The sequence below is a fragment of the Mycetomoellerius zeteki genome, unplaced genomic scaffold (assembly GCF_001594055.1).
Source record: "Mycetomoellerius zeteki isolate Tzet28-1 unplaced genomic scaffold, Tzet1.0 scaffold81, whole genome shotgun sequence".
Classification (NCBI taxonomy): Eukaryota; Metazoa; Arthropoda; class Insecta; order Hymenoptera; family Formicidae; genus Mycetomoellerius; species Mycetomoellerius zeteki.
In genome coordinates this window covers 270477-291261 of record NW_017257841.1, presented here as the reverse complement: position 1 = coordinate 291261, position 20785 = coordinate 270477, and the positions used below count along the sequence as shown (strand labels likewise).

At 38.3% G+C, this 20785-nt stretch overlaps 2 protein-coding genes across 3 annotated transcripts in view; both read left to right on the top strand.

Moving 5' to 3' along the window:
- The first annotated feature begins 3750 nt into the window (after positions 1 to 3750).
- On the top strand, positions 3751 to 14934 carry IP3K1 (inositol-trisphosphate 3-kinase-like protein). Of its 2 annotated transcripts, none has more exons than XM_018459301.1 (5): positions 3751 to 4697; positions 12960 to 13286; positions 13672 to 13880; positions 13965 to 14436; positions 14534 to 14934. In XM_018459301.1, exons 1-5 carry the CDS (start codon positions 4581 to 4583, stop codon positions 14735 to 14737), a joined length of 1329 nt encoding a protein of 442 aa, XP_018314803.1. In that variant the 5' UTR covers positions 3751 to 4580; the 3' UTR covers positions 14738 to 14934. The 2 variants fall into 2 exon arrangements, with proteins under 2 accessions (XP_018314803.1, XP_018314804.1); XM_018459302.1 differs by having other exon boundaries at positions 4589 to 4697; positions 12944 to 13286.
- A 1838-nt stretch (positions 14935 to 16772) lies between these two features.
- Positions 16773 to 20785, top strand: part of centrocortin (cerebellar degeneration-related protein 2-like) — a 45581-nt gene continuing 41568 nt past the window's right edge. The window contains exon 1 of the mRNA XM_018459279.1: positions 16773 to 17077. Coding sequence (XP_018314781.1) covers positions 16966 to 17077 — 112 coding nt within the window. The 5' untranslated portion in view covers positions 16773 to 16965. The remainder of the gene's footprint in view (positions 17078 to 20785) is intronic.

Here is a 20785-nt window from a genome sequence, read left to right as displayed (position 1 = left end):
TACTATCTAATTTGCTGCAGCAGCCAATCTTTTTTTCAGTGCAGCTTTAATGTTTTTGTTGTTAGCAACAAGAGTTTGCTGCTTGTCACATGTTTATAATCGGTAAATATGAAAGAACAATGAGAAATACGCGTCAACATGTCACAACAGAAGAAACTGTCACAATAGAAGTTCTTTCAGTATAGACATTTTCAATTGCCAATAATCCGGAATAACTGCTAAACTATCTTATTGTTAGTTGTGTTCCCAACTGAGTAACAATGAAAAACTTTTTGTTGATGTTCCATGTTTCTCGAAAAAGTTGGCGGTTGTTGAAATGTTTTTTGATGTTTCTTAGGTCAGATTCCACCGATAATGTAAGATTAACTTTGATCTCGGTTCAATTACTCTTTGTCTTTTTATAATTCTAAGAATTAGAAAAAGATAAACAGCAACTTAAACCGAGATTAAAGTTAATCTTACCGTAATGGTACCAGGCTTTAATACACTTCTGTTGCTAACGACAAAACTTACAGTTTGTCGCGTGTTTCCAATCGAGAGAAGATGTTTGTAATTCGGAAACGTATTCAACGAGTAATAAAAAGTTTCTCATTGTTGTTGCAATAAAGACTTAGCTTAAACGTTCTAAGCTAATCGTAAGCGTAGCTTGGTGCTCGCCGAGAGAAATACCGAGTAGACACTTCCGACCGATGTATTTGAAGTTTTCGATGGCCGCGTCTCGTTTCAACAGAATTCCTCTCGAGGAACGTGAGAACGTATAGGATGTAATGGATACCAATTGAAGACATACTGTCTGTATGTTCTCGTACTCATATTTTTACGGTCGATCACCCTACCTTGCCGCCCGAATAAAAGCGAGCTGATCGTCACGTTTCTGCGACACCAGGAATACGAATTAGCCCGGTCTCTCTTTTTTTTCAATCGATTGACGTCGTCGCCGGAGAAACTAGACACATGAGACCAAGACAGTTTCTAGTTCTCCAAAAACTCGCGTAAAAGCGGCCGTAAAGACAGTCGTACAGCGGGCGTCGACTTTCTCCTTGATAATGCGATTTACGTCAGCAAGCGGCACCGATGACCGGGAATCGGCTCGAAGAGATAGCGGCTAATCGATCGACCGACCGGGGTGACTTTGACTAAACTCCGATTAACTTATCGAGTAATACCTGCACTATTTTAGCAATGTGGACAGAATGATTAGTTTTTAGATGTTTGTCACGTGAAAACAGGGATTAGATTAGGGATGAGTTAGAAGTTATATACTGAGAAAAACATTCTGGTTGTACCAACAAGAAGTACAAATAAAACGAGTTCCGATCATATGAATCAGAATTCTGATTATCGTAAGACGTAATTGAATTTCTGATTATCTCGACTAGAATATCTAATAGATATAGATGTAAGCGTCTGATTTGTATCTTTCTGATTGAATCTATGAGAATTCCAATTAATACAGCGAAACTTTTTTTCCAGTGCGTAGTTGGAAGTTTTGATAGCAATTTTGTTGAATTAACTGTCGTCAATCGAGGTTTAGTCGAAGTCATTTTTAATTCTTCGGAGTTGAGGTCTGTAACACAATTACTCACGTTGAGTCTGTGAGGCTCATTTAATTTATGCTGACTAAAAAGCACTAATTAATTTCAAGCAATTAAAGCGTCATAATTCATATAAAAAAGTGTGTATATGTGTGTATGTGTGAATACTGAGTTTAATTTAATAACAATAATTTAAATTTGCAGATGTCATAAAGAATATAATGGAATAAGTTACATAGATCTACCATCACAACTCCGGAGAGTTAATAGCTGCATTCGCTGCATTCAACAGAAAAAGTAGTTTTACAGGTATTATAAAATTCTTTTGTATGATTGTGTATGGTTTATAAACCAATTAGATGTGTGCAAAGCTGCTTTTTCTGCTGTCTTCAGATTAGAGATTGAGACTGAGATTGGATTAGAATTTAACCAATCAGAAATAAAAACCAATTTCATATTTAGTGAATTTCGCTTTGATTGGTTAATTTTCAATCTAATTTCAATCTCGATCTCTAGTCTGATCGCGGTTTAATAAGGGTTGCTGGAAGATTTCGGACAGATACCGATGACAGGCACGCATTCGTATCCATAGGTCCGACAAACGGATTCGAAGGCCGCTCGAACAGGAACATCCTCTTGAAAAAATGTGGGACGGCGACCCCGAAATCGTTCCGTTTCACGCTTCACCGTGGCGCGCCTTCGTACACCGCGACGGATCCGAAGAACGAAACAGGCTTCCCTCGATAAGATCTATGATCCTGATTCGCGTCACGGACCGCATCCGGAAGTGAATCAGCCGTGCGGCTCACGGATTCCCAAGAGCTCCGTTTCCGACGAAGCCGATCTTCGTCGGAAAGATGAAAAGGAGCTTACGTCAAATACGAAAAATCTTAAAGTCGTCGCGGCATATTGTCAGCGAAGCGTCCCCGCCATTTGTGAGTCACCCGTTATAGGCACGATGTATACAAAAACGCGAGTAACGAACAGGGCGAGGTCGTGGGAAAGCGGCTGAAGTCGAGGATCTTTTTTTTATTCTTAGAACTAGGGAAAAAAATAAAAAATGGTATTAAAATTAATCTAAGAGGAATAATAAACAGCTTGCTTGATCTTTCTTTCACTGCACGGAGAGGATTTTTTCTTAGAACTTACCTTGAAAATATGGTAGTCAACCTGCGACAACATTGTATTTTGAAGAATTTTAATGTAAATCTCTTTCATTCATTAACAAAACTACAATAAAGTATAAAATAAGTTTGATTAATTTTGACTGAAGTGATAAATTAAAAAAAAAAATTCTCTCCGTATAGATGAAAAGAGGAAATCGAAGACGAGAATCTATTTTTTATTCTTAGAACTAAGGAAAAGGATAAAAGTGAATTAAAAACCGAGATTGAAATTAATCCACATTTCCTAATAACAATTTATTGATGACACGTTTTAAATTAATAAAACGAAGGGCATGTGCCACAAGTTCTTGGTAACGAGATAATATTTTATTCTGTTGATATATAATTCAAACAATAATAACTATAAACGTTTCAGCCTCGATCAGGCCTTCTTCAGTATATAAACAACAAATATGAATTTCGGATAATTGTTTACAAATCACGTCGCAAAATCAGAACATTAAGAATCGGTTAATTACGAAGTCAAATTTAAAATAAGTCAAAAAGATGATAGCGCAAAACGCTCGTTAATAATAAAATTTTTTTATGATTCGTCAGTGAATTTGGACACATTTTAAATTAAATGTTGGACACAGTTAAACATTGGGTCAATATTGAACCAATATTGAGCCAATAAATTGTGCTAGAGTTGATAGAAATGGGGATATTATTCCCGATCATTGTGTGCAAATCTAAAAAGGAGAGAAAAAAATAGAGAGGTTTTTCTAATTTTTTCTAGACGAGAAGAGGATACGGAAGTCGGTATTCTCGGCTAGATACAAAAATATGCGTCGAATAATCCAAATAGAAAACGTGCGAGCGCACTTTCTCAAAGCGCGAAGACGAATGACGGCTCACAGCTGGGCTTTGCGAAAAAGGGGATCCGGCTTTATTTATTTATTTCATAGCCTCCTCCGAGCCGCACATCGCCGACAGCCTACGTTCCGTACGTTGCGTATCGGGACAATCGGCAAACCTCAGGGAGAGGGACAACCGTACCGATAAAACTACATTCGCGCTCTCTCGTCGCTTCAGTGTTGCCTACGGTGTATACGAACGCATCGCGCAGTGACGTCGTGAAGCGCAAAGCGGACGAAGCAGAGCGGAGTGGAGTGGAGTGGAGTACCGTATCTCGTCCGTCTCGCCGCGCGGCGCGTAGCGTAGCGATTCGTGTTGATTCGTGTTGCACGCAGTAGCGGTGACGCCGGTGACGTCGACTGCACACGCGCGCGCATGCGGCGGTAGCAGTGGGTAGCAGCCGAAGAAAGAGAACGAGATTAGAGCGCGAGAAAGTGGGAGAGAAGGATGAAGCGAATACGGGGAGGGGAAGGAATGACACGGGAAGTGTAACGCACGCGGCGGGTAGAAGGATAGATAGAATATAGACGAGCCGAGCGAGCTGGAGGGAACGTGACGGCGTTAAACGGAAGCGAGAAGAGGCGAGCGGGACGGAACAAGAAAAATGCGTTTGGAGCGAGGAGGAGAGAGCGAAGGACCGTTGTAGCCGAGTTCGGCCGGCTCGGCCAATCCGCTCGGCGCGACTCGCGCCTACCGAGAGTACCGGGTACCGGGTTCCAATCCGTAGGGACCTCAGGCCGCCTCAGGGTGGTTTCAGAAACCGCTCGGCGCCCCGCGCACGTCATTCGTCGATTCGCCTCGGCCGGCGGCCGTGCTCGTCGCCTTCGACCATCATCCGATGGAGGTTAGGAACGCCGACGTTCGTCCGCGCCTGGTGAACACTCCCCGGTGAACGATCCCGGGCGGGCGTGCGCGCTCGCTCGCTCGCGAAGGAACAGTGTTCTCGTGTTCACGTCTGTCAACGTATATAGTCTGTATTCGTGCACGCGTGAACGCGGGTGTATCCCGGAACGGATAAATAATGTCGAGCAGTGTGTGTCACCCGCCCCTGCCAGCACGAATGGAAGCGTTCACCACGAGGCTCTGCCTGCGTGCGGTTGATCAGTATGAGCGGCTTCTGCAGACCCACTTCAACAAGGTACGCGACCGCCCTGCGGTCCTCGGGGGGTCGAAGTTGAGGGGGGAAGGGAGAAGGAGTCGTTCCCTGTGCTCTTTTCTCTCGGTGCCTTTCGCGTGGGTTCCCCCCCGTTTAACGGAGGATCGACGCGTGAATTACTGGCGAGACGGCGTCGACGGAATTCGGAGTACGAGATTAATATGCGTGAACGGCGTGCACGCACGCCGCGTAGACCGTGTCTACGTCAGTCTACGTGTTCTAGATTGGCGTAATCGACGATAACCGGAGCCCGGCCACGTCGTTTACAAAACACGCCCGGGCGTATTAAATTCGTGATTCGTGATTGACTGACGCGAAGGACCGCCGAGACACGCCGTCGTGCAATCGATCGAATAATTACTCGGTTTGCAACGGAAGATCATTGACCTGTTGTACATGCACCTCACTTATCACCGGGCCTACGTACACGATTTCATCTCGCTCGACGGGCGACCGTGTATCATACAGGGTGTCCCGAACGAAGATTATACGTCGCGATAGCGCGCGCCGTTTGCTATCATAATCAAGAAAGGCCAGTGAGACTCGGAGGTCGATTGTGTATCTTGAAGTGAGGTGAAAATTACGAAAGTGCAAATTCATTATTTATAATAAATTTGTATTGGCGCTTTTTCGTATTTAGTTGATTCCTTCAAGTAAACAATCCTGTTTTTAATCTTACAGTTAGTCTTCATTGTTTATATAATTTCATTATAATCAACATCTAGTGAATTTGCTCCTTTTTATAATTTTTATCTTGTTTCAAGATACACGATCATTTCACCAATGTGTGATTAACTTCTTTAATCTCGGATCAATTTACTTTTTATCTAATTCTAAGAAAATCAGAAAAAGATAAGTAGTGAGTTAAACCGAGATTAAAGTGAATTTTACATAGGTGAAACCGGAGCTTGTGAGGTCTCTGTGTTCTTTTAGCTGTACTCTTGCACGGTTTATCTTTTCCTTTTTTTTCCCGACATGGAGAGAAAAGAAGGAAAGCTGAATTCTGTGAGAAATTCAGCTAAAAAGAACAGGGGCCTTATTCTCGAAAAATATCGTATAGCAAAATACTAGAAAAATATTGTACACTGAAAAAAATGATGTATCAACAGCGTTATTTTAGTTGAAAATAATTTTATTAATTTAATAACACCATTAATGAAACAAATAAGTCATGCTCTTGTTTTAATAAAATTTTATTTGTTTCGTTAATACTGTTGTTAAATCAACAAGATTATTTTCAGTTCAACAGCACCAAAGTGCTCGAAGAATTTATATTCTGTTCCACGAACACGCATTTTCCTGGAACACAATAGTGCGTAGAAAATACAGTAAAATAAGATGAAAGAAAGGAATGCGTGGAAGGAAAGACACTGGAAAAAAGGGACTGTAAATCAAATGGGATGAAAGAAATCGTCTGCAATCCGATATTATTGGGTCCTTGAGGATTCATTTTTTTTGTTCGTGTCTCTCTTCTGAAGATTACTGACTTTTCAAAATTGATCAATCTTTGTCTTTTCTGTTCTTTATTCAGATTGACGAAATTCCTTTCCAAAAAGAGATTCGTTATTTCTTTGCAGGTATACAATGTATATAATAAATCAAAGTATGAAATAATATAATATAATAATGTATAATAAACCGGTAATGAGAGTAAGAACATAATGATATATAATAAGTTATTAAAAGGTCATCTTTATTACCGTCATAGAACTACGCAATCTTATCGTTTTATTAATGCTTTTGTTCATTCAACGTGACGAGTAATAAAACATTTCTTCTAACAATAAAATATTTCTTCCCGAATTTAATTGAATTGTTGTTAAACATTATTGCGTAAAATTAATTTTTTTTTTAAGACTAAAAAGAGAAAGAAACATTCGGTACAGCTGGCGCAACGGGAGGTCGTGCGAGCAATGACGTACATTGCACCTTTGTTCTTTTGAAGCTTTCCAACTTTCTTCGCTTCGCCTCACTTCCTCGGATCTTCCTCTGCTAATTCCCATCCCCAGATAGATCTCGCCTCGTCTCGCGCGATATCGCGAAAGGCGGATATCGACGATTAATCACGATGGAGCCTTGATACAGGTATACGCGTGAAAAATAATGATAGATTTTCCTATTAATGACGCACGCGCGCATTGCCAACCAGCATAGTCATCGCTGATGATATGTGGCGGCATTAATACACGTCCACGTGCCGCGGTCTCGCTATTCGACGGAGAAAACAAGAAGAAAACGGAGGGAGGAATATTCATAGTGTACGGATGTTTTCTGACACGCGAGCTTTGTTGTAAAAATTCTTCGATCGACGGACTAATTTGACACGGAGAACGGAAATCGAGAGAGAACCGAACGATTTCTCCGACGGGGATGTCTACCGACGGAACGCCGCATCGTGCCACCACCTCAGCCTGGCAGGTTGAAAGGGTTAAGCGTGCAACCTAGTTTGAACGAGAAATCGCTCGGCGATGCCTAAGCCCGAGTCATACTGTATCTACATGATTGGATAATTTTTTACGGCTTAAGTCTAGATTCACAACTTTACTTTAAGACCGATATTCATAGTCTTATATTTAAAACTGTCTCAAGCTATCACGAACCAATCAGAGACGATATTTATAGTCCCTTCTTATTTTAAGACCGTCTTAAGTAATGTCTTAAGACGCCAATGTGGTTCTCGGATTGATTCGTGACATCTCAAGGCAGAACTTAAGATAGTCTTGAATATAAGAACTGATTATGAATACTGACCTTAGTCGATTATTTTTCACATCCGAGTTCGACTCTCAGCCGAGGTAATATTTTTCACAATGAATAAATTTATTTACAAATTTTCAGCATATTAAGTATTCTTTAATAGATGCCTATTGAGCATGAAAAATTGTAATATTATTTCAGTAGTTTAGCTGTATTTTTAAGTCCGATACAATTTTGGCGCGCAGTTCAAAATGACTACAAGTATGGTATATATATATATATATATATATATAAAATCCACATTGAGAATTATTTAAGCATCAAAGATTCAGCTTCGACCGTTATAGGTCTTTATTTCTTGATTATTGTTGTGTTCTCATGGTCTAATAAGATTCTTATCGATTATTTTCTTCATAATTCCTATAATTAATCGATCTTTTACGGTTTAAGGCTTAAAGTTTAAATTTCATACTTTAAAATCACATTGTAGATGTGATTGTAGATGCTTAAGCGTAGTTATAAGAATTGACCAACCACAGTCGAATATTTTTATATTCGATTATAGTGGGTTAATTCTTACACTGTAGTTACGCAATTTTAGATTGGGCTTTATATCCCCATTTTTTATGTGTGAGCTGGTCTGGGTATGCATTGGAGATTGAGGGTTGCGAATTGGAAATTAGAATTTAGTCAGTGAGAATCGGATTGAAATAAAAATTATCTGGCCGAACACTAATTTCGAATTTGCAATCCTTAATCTCAAATGCATAGTGTGACACGGGCTTTACGATTTCGCGGAGCGATATGCGGCTGCGAAACAGATCGCTCGAGGCGCGCGGTGACACAGTTTTAAGCGCGGATACACTTGTTACCGAGTCGCGCGCGGAGCAGCGACGAGTTAAGTTGTGTATTTCATCGTTGGCAATAATCTCGCCGTGGTAATTTAATAACGGGATTCTCGGGCGTTCGTAACAGCGCAGGTAACACTCGGTCGAATTCCGACTTTCCGACGGGCGGATCTCCGCGTCGCGGAGCGATGAAGGCAGAGTGCGACGGACGCCGAGCGGTGTATTTCATTAATTAAAGCGTCGGGTTACTCGCGGCACCATTTACTCGACTCTGTATTCGTCATAAAAGCCCATTAGCGACGATTCGAGGCAGGATGAACGGGATATGAATTAAGCCGAATGCGTGTCCGGCCGAACTTAACGGAGACTACTTAGCACCGCGGCGTCGCGTCGTTATGCACAATTAACATTCATTTACGCTTGTTTTTCTTTCTAAAACGCAGGCGTAGCTAGCCGTGCCCGCTGTTTTTCCAGAGACGTATTTCTCAACCAATTTTCTTTTTCCGCTACTTTACAGCCCTGCGGGTTAATTTTTTCGTTACAGGGAATCCATCGAGCATTTTCGCGACGTGGAAATATTGCAACGATTTAAGCAGCGTCTACAATGAGATTTTTAGGTATAAAACTTAAGTAAATAAAATAAGATAAAATTGAGCCCTCGAGATAACAAATAAATATATATATAAATTAATGACAGGCGATTGAGAGCAAAAATTCGACGCAATTATTAGAGCGTTATAATTAATAAATGTATTTCATAGACTTTACAAATAATAAGATGATATCGAACGTTTCGATTCAGTTCGAGCCATCCCCAGCGATGTCCTAAAATAAAACTTAAGCTTTAAGCCGGAAGAAATTGATCAATCACAGTCGAAATGTGAAAAGAATAATCGACTGTGATTCGTCAATTTCTTACGGTTTAAGGCTAAAAGTTCAAGCTTTACACCTTAAAAGCTCGTAGACGCCGAGTCTTTATCGTCGAGTCACTAAACAATCTTAAGTTGTTTGCGATGTTTTACTTTACGGTAATCTACGATGTGCAAGATACGATAAGATTATATATTTTAGTTGTAAATACAGGAAGAAATCATACAAACAGTTAAAATTATATTAACAGTTATAATAGTACATTTGCTATACTTTTCGTTGCATCATCAAAGCAAAAAGACCGATGAAATTAGCGATAAAAAAATTCCTTTGTTTATTCGAATTATAACACTGCGCCCCAATCGACACCAACAAAAAGTATATCAATATTACATAATATCAATATTACAACTTCGTACTTAACAATATAAATGTAACATATATAACACATGGTCCGAATCCCGACTAAAGAAATATTTTTACAATAAATATTATTCGCAAATTTAAGATTCTTATTAATATTTGCTTATTAATATACTTATAAAGATGCTTACTATAGTATCAAAAATTATTAAATTGCTTGTCAATCTAATAAGTGACATTATTACTCTGGTTTTGTGCTCATAATTGCGTTTCAAGACCGAAAAAGATTTCAGCACGCGATTTGCAGAACGTGTATATAAATTCACATACAAATATTTAAACACTAAGATCCGCTTTGACCGATAAGATTTCTCTTTTTTAATTAGATAATACACGGTGGTTACGCAACAGTTACCTTGTTGAGTGCGAAATATAACATTGATTGTTATGTTACTTTTAGTTGGTAGCAACTGGGGCGTTATACGAGATACAAAGAGAAATCGACAAGAGAATCGGAATTAGAAAATAAGAAATCGGGATGGAAAGACTAAGTTGATTGGAGCCTAAGACGAGATCATTGGTGCGTATTTTAATACTTTTATTAACGAGAGAAATTGGTGTTGCGAAAACACTTCGGAACGTACATATATTTTGAAAGTAAACATTACTTTCCGATTGACGTAGTATGACTTGTAGAATCTGCAAGCCGATGCTCTGAGAGAAAAAAATGCCAATTACCATAATTTATCGTCTTTTTTTTTGGGACAACTACGTATTTATAAATGTCTTAACCGTGCAAATATAGCCAATTGTGTTATTAATAATAGTTTCACACACGCTGCTTGAAAATTATTAATTTTTTCTTAACATTTTTTAAAAATTATTATTACCATATAAATAGTAAGTGAATTGTAAGAAAACAGTTGTATTCTACAATTGTTGCGATCGCATTCACTGAATAAAAAGGTTTATTTTATTTACCATGTGAATTTTGATATTTTACTATATTAAACTTTAAAATTATTACACACATAATTTATAGTACAATTTTTTCATGTTTGAGAGAACTATACTAAAATTATAGTAGTAATAACCATAAAATGGAATTTCTAATTATTTTACCACGCAATTGTAGTCACAAATATCAAATACTTTTCTCTTTCAGTGTATATTTGTCGAGATTTAACACGAATTCAAAATGACTATAATTATTATAATCGTATAAATGGTTGAAATTACCATAACAAAGTGATTTAATTGACTATATAATTATAGTTGTTTAAATCAATTTTTATAGTAATTTCAACCATTTTTATGATTATAATAATTATAATTATAGTCATTTTCGGTTGCTAACTATATTGGTTGATAGAACTATGCATATAGTTATTATTATTAACACTATAATAGTCATAATACGATTATAATAATATGTAATTATAGTTATAAATACCAAACAGTTTTTCTCTCAGTGCGTTACATAACTCTTCATGTTAACAAAACAATACAGGTGTTACTTGATAAGTTAATCACTAATTAAGTCAATCGGAGAGGTTCGTCGAAGTTATCCTAAGGCCGTGAATGTCGTGCCGCGCATTAATGAATTAAATTATAAGAATTAATTTGTTATCGTGTGCCCCGTGGAAAAAAAATGTCAAATCCACGGGTGATCTAAATTTAAAGCGAGTGTAGAAATAGTCGGTACACATCCGCATCGTCTCGTGTATATTAAAGATTAAAAAGCCTCGACATTTCGATCGTTTCTCTCTTCCCGCCCGGGGTGATCGGGCACCGCGAACACGCTAGAATTGGCCCTGCGGCGACAAGTGGCACGATGCGGCTCGAATAAAAGTCATTGACGTCAATAGGTAGCGTGAGAGACGCGATCCGTATTTATGGAACGATTGCGCTTCGAGTTCTGGTTTTTTCCTCCTCCCTCCCCCTCCCTCCTCCCATCGCGTCCCCCATGAGGCACGCACGGCGGTTTTTTTCATCCGTCCTCTTTTCTTTTTTTATCGACATTGTAATGAAATAAATCGCCATTTATGAATCTGATTATGCCTCAACAATGATATGTTTTTGCTATTTATCAAACGTTATTAATAAGTAACCGATTCGCCGTCATTCGCATTCATAGACATGAGTCGCAAGTTGATAACGCGGGCTGATAATCGAGGCCAAAATCATGGTCGAGTTATGTGCGCGCGAACCTTGCCGCGGAAATTAAAATGAATGGTGTATCGCGATATCGAATATTCACGTTGAAAAGCACGGGGTAACGCGACTTAAGGCGAATAATAATAAACAGCCTTCGCGCGCGCGCGCGGCCGGCGACTTCAGAGTAAGGGGCGGAAACACAGAGTCTTGTATAACGCATAATGCGTAAAAAAATGAACCAATCAGAGTTCTGCATTTTCTTCCTTTCCATGAAATAAAAACCTCTAACTCCGGATCTACAATAGGATTTTAAACCTTAAGCCATAAGAAATGGACGAATCATAGTCGATTATTCTCCTCGAATTCGACTGTAATTGGTCAATTTCTTACGACTTAAGGCTTAAAACTCTATTGTAGATCCGGGGTAATTAGTTGATATTCTTACGCCTTAAACCTCGTCTACAATAGTCACACAGGCTGTATCCCGTGTCACGAATAGTAGCGTCGCAGGAAAATTTGTCGCATGTCGCAAGAGTGTCGCTAAGGACTGTTAAGCTGATTCTACATTAGACGCATCGTAGCGTCGCAAGCGATGCGGTCCAATCAACGTTAATCTGGCTCGACTCTGATTGGACCACAACGCTTGCGACATTGCGATGCAACTAATGTAAAACCAGCTTTAAGCCCATTCTACATTAGACGCGATCCGATCGCAAGTTTGTTGCGACAGCCAATCTGAAGCTTGCATTTTGAAATCAACGTTTCAGATTGGCTGTCGCAACAAACTGGCGATCGGCTTGCGTCTAATGTAAATGAACGTCTACAACAGTCGCAAGGATTGTTCGCACGCAATTCAACCACAAATTCTAAACGCCAACTTGCTGTGCTGTGATTGGCTGAGTTCATGCGACACGCTGTCGCAGTCGTAGAAAGTTGGAGTTGGCTCAACTCCGTACGACAAAAGGTGCCTTCGGGGAGACGCTATTAGCGCTATTTCTATCATTCTATCCTTGTTTTACGTCTAATAAACAACGAAGGTAGAATGACAAAAGTACCAAAGAGCTCTTGCGACTGGATGCGACATAGTCTGTGCGACTATTGTAGACGAAGCTTAACGAGATAACTCGGATCGTCTTATCGAAGAGTTCTTGATTTCCGCTTCAATGACGAAATCGATCCGATCGAACGCGATTTCGTCGTATCGATTTCTTCAATTCTGAACGACTGAAATTTCAAGGTGAGGCGCGGCCCATAGCGTAACGCACTGTCCCGGTTGGATTAAATTCTTAGTAGGCCTCTCTGGTTGCAGCCCTCGAGCAAGGAGCAAACGCGATTGAGCAGTCATGATTCGATGGGCAACAAGGATCATCGTCGACAGAAGGATGGATCCAGTAGCGGCGGAAGCAGCGGAAGTAGCGGCAGTCCCAGCACTTATAGCGCCTTCCGTCAATGGCGACGGAGCACCTCGTTGGGTTCTCATAGCAACCGATCCAGCAGTGCCGGCTCCAGATCATCTAGCTCGCTCACCAAATTACCAAACGATCCGGCCACCATGCGAAAGTTGGAACAATTCCCCATGGTCCTGTCCGACACGACGATGCCGGACGAGGATCTCTCTTTGAAATTCCTCGCCCTGGTACGTGTATTTATATTTATACTCTTTAAGTTCTTTGGAGTGGAAGCTCACTGTAAGAGTGAAAATTAAGCTAGTCTTGAAAAAGAGCGGCTCAATTTTCAATCTTTAAGGCCGGTATTCATAGTCAGTTCTTATATTTAAGACCGTTAAGTTCTGTTTTGAGGTATCACGAACCAATCAGAGGGCCGCATTAGCGTCTTAAGACATTACTTAAGACGGTCTTGAAATAAGAATCAACTATGAATATCAGCCTATGAGATTTCACTCTTTAGAGTGACAATTCATTTTAAAAGTTTTTTAAAGAGTACATAGCCGGTTTTTTTTTCAATCGCACACGTTTTTCGGAAAACGATTCAATAGGTTGCGTCATCTGACCATGTTGCAGAATGCTCTAGATCTGACGGCGCCGGCCAGCGACGTGCTCTTGAAGAACCGACTCAAGTCCTGGTTTCAATTATCAGGCCATCCGGACGGCTTTGCACCTGCCGGGCCTGGCACTGTCTGGAAAAGACGAACAGGCGGCGCTGAAAACACGGAACGCATCGTTTACGAGACCTTAAGCAAGGAGGAAGCGTTGCGAGATTGCATTCCAAGGTTTATTTGAAAATCTTTTTATTTATTTATGTAAGAAGTAATAAAATAGACACCGCGAGACTCAACTATGGTTCTTCTTTGTAGATATTACCGGGAAGTTGAGTACAAGGGCGATACGTTCATCGAGCTGCAGGATCTGCTCTTCGGATTTAACGATCCGCATGTGATGGACATCAAGATGGGCACGCGGACCTTTCTCGAATCCGAGGTGTCCAAGACCACCGCTAGGCCGGATCTCTATGAGAAGATGATCGCTGTCGATCCGAACGCGCCGACCCAGTTAGAGCACGAGCAACATGCCGTGACCAAATTACGGTACATGCAGTTTCGCGAGGAGCAGAGCTCAACCTGCAGCCACGGTTTTCGTATTGAAGCGATGAAACTACCGGGTGCGCCGCCGATCACCGATCTCAAGAAGGTCAAGTCACATTCGGAGGTGCTCGACATCATAAAACAATTCCTCGGCGATCGCGAGGACACTTGTCAAAAGCTTCTGACGCGCCTCAGGAATCTGCGAACCAAAATTGAGCAATCAAAGTATTTTGAGACTCACGAGGTACGATACGTTAATTTTTAAACCTGCCAAAAAAAAAAAAAATTGTAAAGTTTATTTTGTACATTTATTTATTTGAATGTATTATTTTATTTTTCAGGTAATCGGTAGTAGTATTTTCATGATCCACGACAGCGAAAAAGTGGGTATTTGGCTGATAGATTTCGCGAAAACACGGAAGGTACCGGACGGACGAAAGCTCACGCACAGACGTCCTTGGGAAGAAGGCAACCATGAAGAGGGTTTCTTGTACGGATTGGATAACTTAATTTTTACCATGGAAGAAGTCCGTCTATCTCCATAAATATTTGATGTTCGTGTGACAGAATTAAAAAAAACTCTTCTACGTTACAAAACATCGTTTACTCATATACATATAACGAGTGAAAAAGTATTCGTATTCCATCGTTTATAAGTGATTTTTAAATAAATGTAAGTGCGCCAGTATCATCAAAGCATTGAACAGTGGAGTATATTATATAATGAGTGTGTGTATATATATATATATATATACACATATATATAGACGCACACATAATTGTATATACACACATATATATATATATATATAGTGTGTGTGTGTGTGTATATATATAATATACATATAAAAAGTGCCGAAAAAAGTGATATACTCGTTTTGCTCACTTTCGCGAACTTCCGGTATTGTCGCAAGTTTCCGAAATGTTCATCGTCATTATTTATGTCGCCGATATGTATATATATTTAACGTGGAAGACTGTTTTCTATTGCATTTCACGCTCATTTTTATAAGAAACGTATTTCTGAACGAAACCTGCAACACATTACTCTGTGTACAAATGCGTAATGTACAAAAATAGCTTTTAAGATAGTGATAAGTAACCTAACGTGTTAACCTAGACAAAACTTATTTATGAGAAGTGCTTACGTCAAATAATAATGTTCTTACTTTTTTTAAGAGTACTTGTCTCGAATCGCTTCGTATTTGAACATTTGTAGGAATAAATAAACAATCTTCGTATATACTTGTGTCCAGAGATCGTTTTAGACACCACGTCATAAGTTCGAAAGCCCTTGTATTTAGAAGAATCATATACAATTTTATAAAATTTAATAAATGATAAACTGTTAAATGATAGTTGATAAATTGTTAATTGATAATTGATAAACTGTTAAATGATAATTGATAAACTGTTAAAAAAAATCACGGCGAATATCGCATTAAACATTTCTCGAAAGCATCTTGACTTTTAATCCTGTTTTCTAAAGAAATGTTTAGAAAACAAATCATATCTTTATGTATAAATTCAGATTCATCTTTTTATATAGCTCTTGTATCTATTACTGAATATATTACAATGAAATATCTTCAATTTTATTCCACGATTTATGACAAGATTTACACAAATTTACCAAGTACCATGAAAATTTCGTTTATCATTTTCTTCACGTTTGCATGTAAATGAGGGAAAGAAGATTTAAAAATACAATCTTAATAATAATGTAAGAAATAAAAGAAAGATAGCGAAGCAACAAGTGGACGTTTATCAATCGATTGTTATCACTCATTTTTTAGATTCATCACAATCTATTTCGAGATAGAAATCACGCGATCTACCTTATCAGACATTGTGTGACAAAAGCAGCGTTTGTTTGTAGTCGAATCACATAGGTTCCAAAAGTTTTCGGTCGAAGGATATATAAAAAAAATGATAAAAATGAAATATTTTTATTTTTCAACTATCACCGTTTATCCAATCGTCCTTTATACATCCAAAATACATTTTCTAGAACGATGAATTAATTTTCTTATATTTCATTAAAAACTTTTGAATTTTTGTTCTTAAAATGTAACCATGCGAAGATTACTTCATCATTCATTCTCGACTCACAATCAGTCTCAAATTATTATTTTTCATTTTCAAATATATATAGAAAAAATTTATGTATTGAAGTTGATGAATTCATGTTCATTTATCACTTTTTATATCCTTAGATAGGAAACTTTGGACTTATTATGCACGTATCAGTCAAACGTCTTGCGTCGTCGTCGTCGTCGTCGTCGTGTGTTGTGTACGTATGTACAATACACGCGTGTGTTGACAAGTGGACGGCCGAGCGCGCTTTTAAAAATAAACAACGCGAAACTCGGCGACCATGCGGAGCGGAGCAGAGGTAGAACGGAGCAGCGTTCCGCACGTTCAGGTGCGTTCAGGTGCTTTCAGGTGCGTTCAGGTGCATGTGCAAGCTCGTGGGACACACGCGTGCAGCCGGGTGTCGTTTTAACGCCCATGCTTCAACCTCGGTTCGGTTCCCGCGAAAAAAAACGACATTCGTACTCAGAACTTCGTGGATCTCCAAATAAACGGTCGTGATCATCGTTATTGTTTCGTGCGATTTCCGTGGATCCTCAGGCGTGAAATCGTCGGTCGATTTTCTTGGGTGTAGACTCGCGAAAGGATCTTGACGTTCTCGACCAAGGATTCATCACGACAGGTGGAACCACGCAGGCGGCGATCGCGAATTTCTGATCGCGATTGGCGACATCGTGACATGGCGCAAGGACGAAGGATATTTCCGGCGAAATCGTCAACGGCGACTTTCCAGGATCTGGAGGACGATTGGACTATGCTCTGCCACGATCTCAACAGCTGGACACAAAATGGTGAGACACAATGCGAGTGATGTTCTGTTAATTAGGAGTACTTTGGACACTACAACGAGCCGAGTTGGTTCGTTAGACGAGGTGAAACTTGTTATTGAAAGTATTGTATACGAGAAGCTGTAGGTATTACGACATTCGTTACGAAAGCGGTTGTGCGATAGCACTTCGTGACATTTCGTGCTCTAACGAGACTGTCGACTAGTAGATCGGTTCCGCACATCTATCCGACGTTCACGAAAACCTGTTCCGATCGTTTTTGCCGGTATTCATGGTCTTAAGTAATGTCTTAAGATGTTAACACACGGTTCGGTGATTGGCCTACGACATCTTAAACTGTACTTAAAATGGGCTTAAATATGAAGACTTGACTATATGAAAATACGGTCAATATTAATTACATCGAATTAAATATATCAATTATATAATTATGTAATTAATCATTATATAAATTATGTAATTAATCATTATATAAATATTTACGTTATAGATAATTAAATTAAAATTTAATTCAATTATAATAAGAGGTTCTTGAAAATAAAAATTCAAAACTAATAGAATAAAGACTAGAGAGCCAAGCTGGACGTTTTTGCTAACATGAATAATTTAATACCTCATATATATAAACAGACATTTCAACCTTTTAACAACAGGTCATCTTCAATATCACATTAAAAAATTTTAAATGTTATTGAACATAAATAATCGACACGCACGCATTTAACAGTTTAGTCAAAAGATATAAAAGAATCGTAAAAATTATTTTTAAAAAACTTTGCATTTTTACGCATGCAATTCACATTTTTTTCAAAAATAAAATGATTTTGATTACGTAACAAAATTGGCGACCAAGTTGTTCATTTTTCCGATTCTCATAGCTTCTTCAAATTTTGCAAACTGCAGGGCCGTATGTCCAGATTTTTTATCATAAATAGCCTCAAATAAATTAATAGTCTCCAAAGTAACATTAGATGAACCAAGGTTCTTTCTTCGAGTCTCGCGAATGCATTGCACGTTATAATCAAAGTAAGATAGACTTCCAATGTGGATGTCTTTAAGATCGATAATAACCGAAAAATAATGCTACAAAATATACAATTGCATAAGCATGCGATATCGAATTATTCATCCTTATTATTGTTTACCAATATTAAACAAAAATAAAACGATCATTGTGTCACACTGTAGCTGCGTTCGGTTTGCACGCTCACACGTTGAACGTTTCATTTTATACTCCTTCTGTAATGAGCAATAAAAATAGAATGAAGCTTACAACACGTAAACATTCAAACCGAAGGCAGAAGGCTGGTACTTATAATCCGTTATTATTTAAACAAGCTTAAGTAATGTCTTAAAATACTAATACAGTTTTTATGATTGGCTTATGACATCTTGAGACTGTACTTAAGACGACTTTAAATATAAAAACCGTCTATGAATCTCACCTACATATAAATACCAACTAGAGAGTTGCGTAACAGCGAATCGTCGCAACGGGAAAAATATCAAAGGAAGGCGGGAAGGAATTTTATTGGACGGATCGACCGTTAATGCTCGCCGGGGATTCGACGGTAACTTTCTTTTTGTTTAATAGAGAAAGATCATCACTAGCGGTGCGAAACTCCGCGCCGCGGACGCATCACTTGTTGGAAAGGATCTCCAGCTGTTTATTCTTTGCGCAAGCAAGATGCTGTGTATCGTATGTGAGAAAGGACTTTGACTAGAGGAATCGCGCGCCGATCAAAGTCTTGTTTTTTTTTTTTTATTATACGCGCGTGTATAATCCGACGTAACGCCGTGCCATCGACGTGTGGACACGTCGCTCGATTACACACTTTCCTCGTTGAAAACTATGCCGGCATGTGCGATTACGTAAAACGTGGCTTGCATGGTTTGAACACACTGCGATCCTCCCGCATCGGCGGGCGTTATTGTCAGGTAACGCGCAAAAGTGAAAACGCTAATAAAAAATAAATGCCATTTAATATAAACTTTCGAATGACGTAAATAGCTGGATAATAGTGTAAAGTACAAAGTTTTGCTATTCGACAATTAAATAATTTTTATTTTTAGTAAAATAAAAATCAATTAAGTTTAAAAACAATTTATTTAAAATAATTGTTATTTTAAAATGTTATTTGTCAATTAAGTATTTTTTATTGAATTAATAAATAAAATAAAAAATATTTAAATGTTAAATAGCAAACTTTATTATTAAAAATAAAAATTATTTTTATTTTGTGAATCGTATAATATTTATCAAATTAAAAACATTTAAATTATTATTTTAAAATAATTATTTTATTCATTTATTTCCACAAATTTATAATTTATGCGCTCAAGATAATGAAAAACTCCACCGTGGTATAACGGTAAAATGAGTACGAAACTCATTAAGCAAACAATTAAAATGTGTCGCTAGCGAGAGTTGCGTTCGCGGGAATACTTCTGACAGTCTGCAAACAATGAGCAAAATATGTTCGCGCGATCCACTTTTCCCTCGAAGGAATCAGACGCGAGTGGAATCCGAATGACTCGAGACGCTGTCAGCGAGTTTCCGCGCTGCGACAGTTATCGAGTTGCGTTACGCGTAATTGGCAGATCGCGAATGACAAGCATGACAGCGATCGATTCGCTCGCAGCTTTCTTTCGTTAACAAGAGCTTCGCCTCGTTTCGAGGATTCATCGATATCCATCGATACTTTCCCATCAATCAGCGCTGTCTTTCGCAAGTCGCGATTTCCCGAACAGATTATGACTCTAATTCCCGTTTCCACCAATGTAGACTAACTTTAATCTCGGTTCAATTTACTCTTCATCTTTTTCTAGTTCTAAGAATTAGAAAAAGATAAAGAGTAAATTGAACCGAGATTAAAGTTAATCTACATTGATTGAAATGAGCATAAAAGTGTTCAAAGGTTTGACAACCGCCGTCTCACTTTATAAAAATTTAATTATTACTAATTGTAAGTACTGCCTTATTAATCATTTATTTGGAGTATTTAACAGTACTTTGAATACTCAAAATAAATGATTAATTGGCCAGTACTGATATTAAATTTCTCCAAAGGCTACCCCATGATTTCCTCGATAAAGTCAGTACTTCTGTTCGAATTAACGCATAAAAACAAACATGCACATGGACACGTCTTGTCTGGAAAGTTTCGCGAGGAAATATCGCGAACTTTCACGATTATAACTTCGAAGCTCGAGATCGAATTATTCTTCATTGAAGCGAAGAACTTGAAATTTTTTACAATTACTCACTTCATTATATAAATTATAAATTAATCGTAACAGTTAACGAGAAAAAATTATTAATCGGAGTCTTGTCGAAGTCGCTTTATACATAAAATCGATAACTATAGATAACTTTAATTATTTTATGTGTACGCAATAATTAGAGTTATCTACAGTCGATTTTATCTATAGAGTGACTTCCACAAGACTCAGATTAATAATTTTTTAGCATTATTCATTTCAATCGCTCGAATTTATGAAGTGACTTCGATCAAACCCCAATTGACTTTAATTGACAAGTAATTTATTAAGTAACATTTTTATAATATTTTATTAACGTGTGATAAAAATTATTAATTTTGTTTGTTTTGATTAGAGACAATAAATCATACAATGAAAAAATTTGCTACAAGTAATTGCAGCCGGTAAAATTAAATATCGTTCTATGAATCATTGCCCCTAATCTAATCA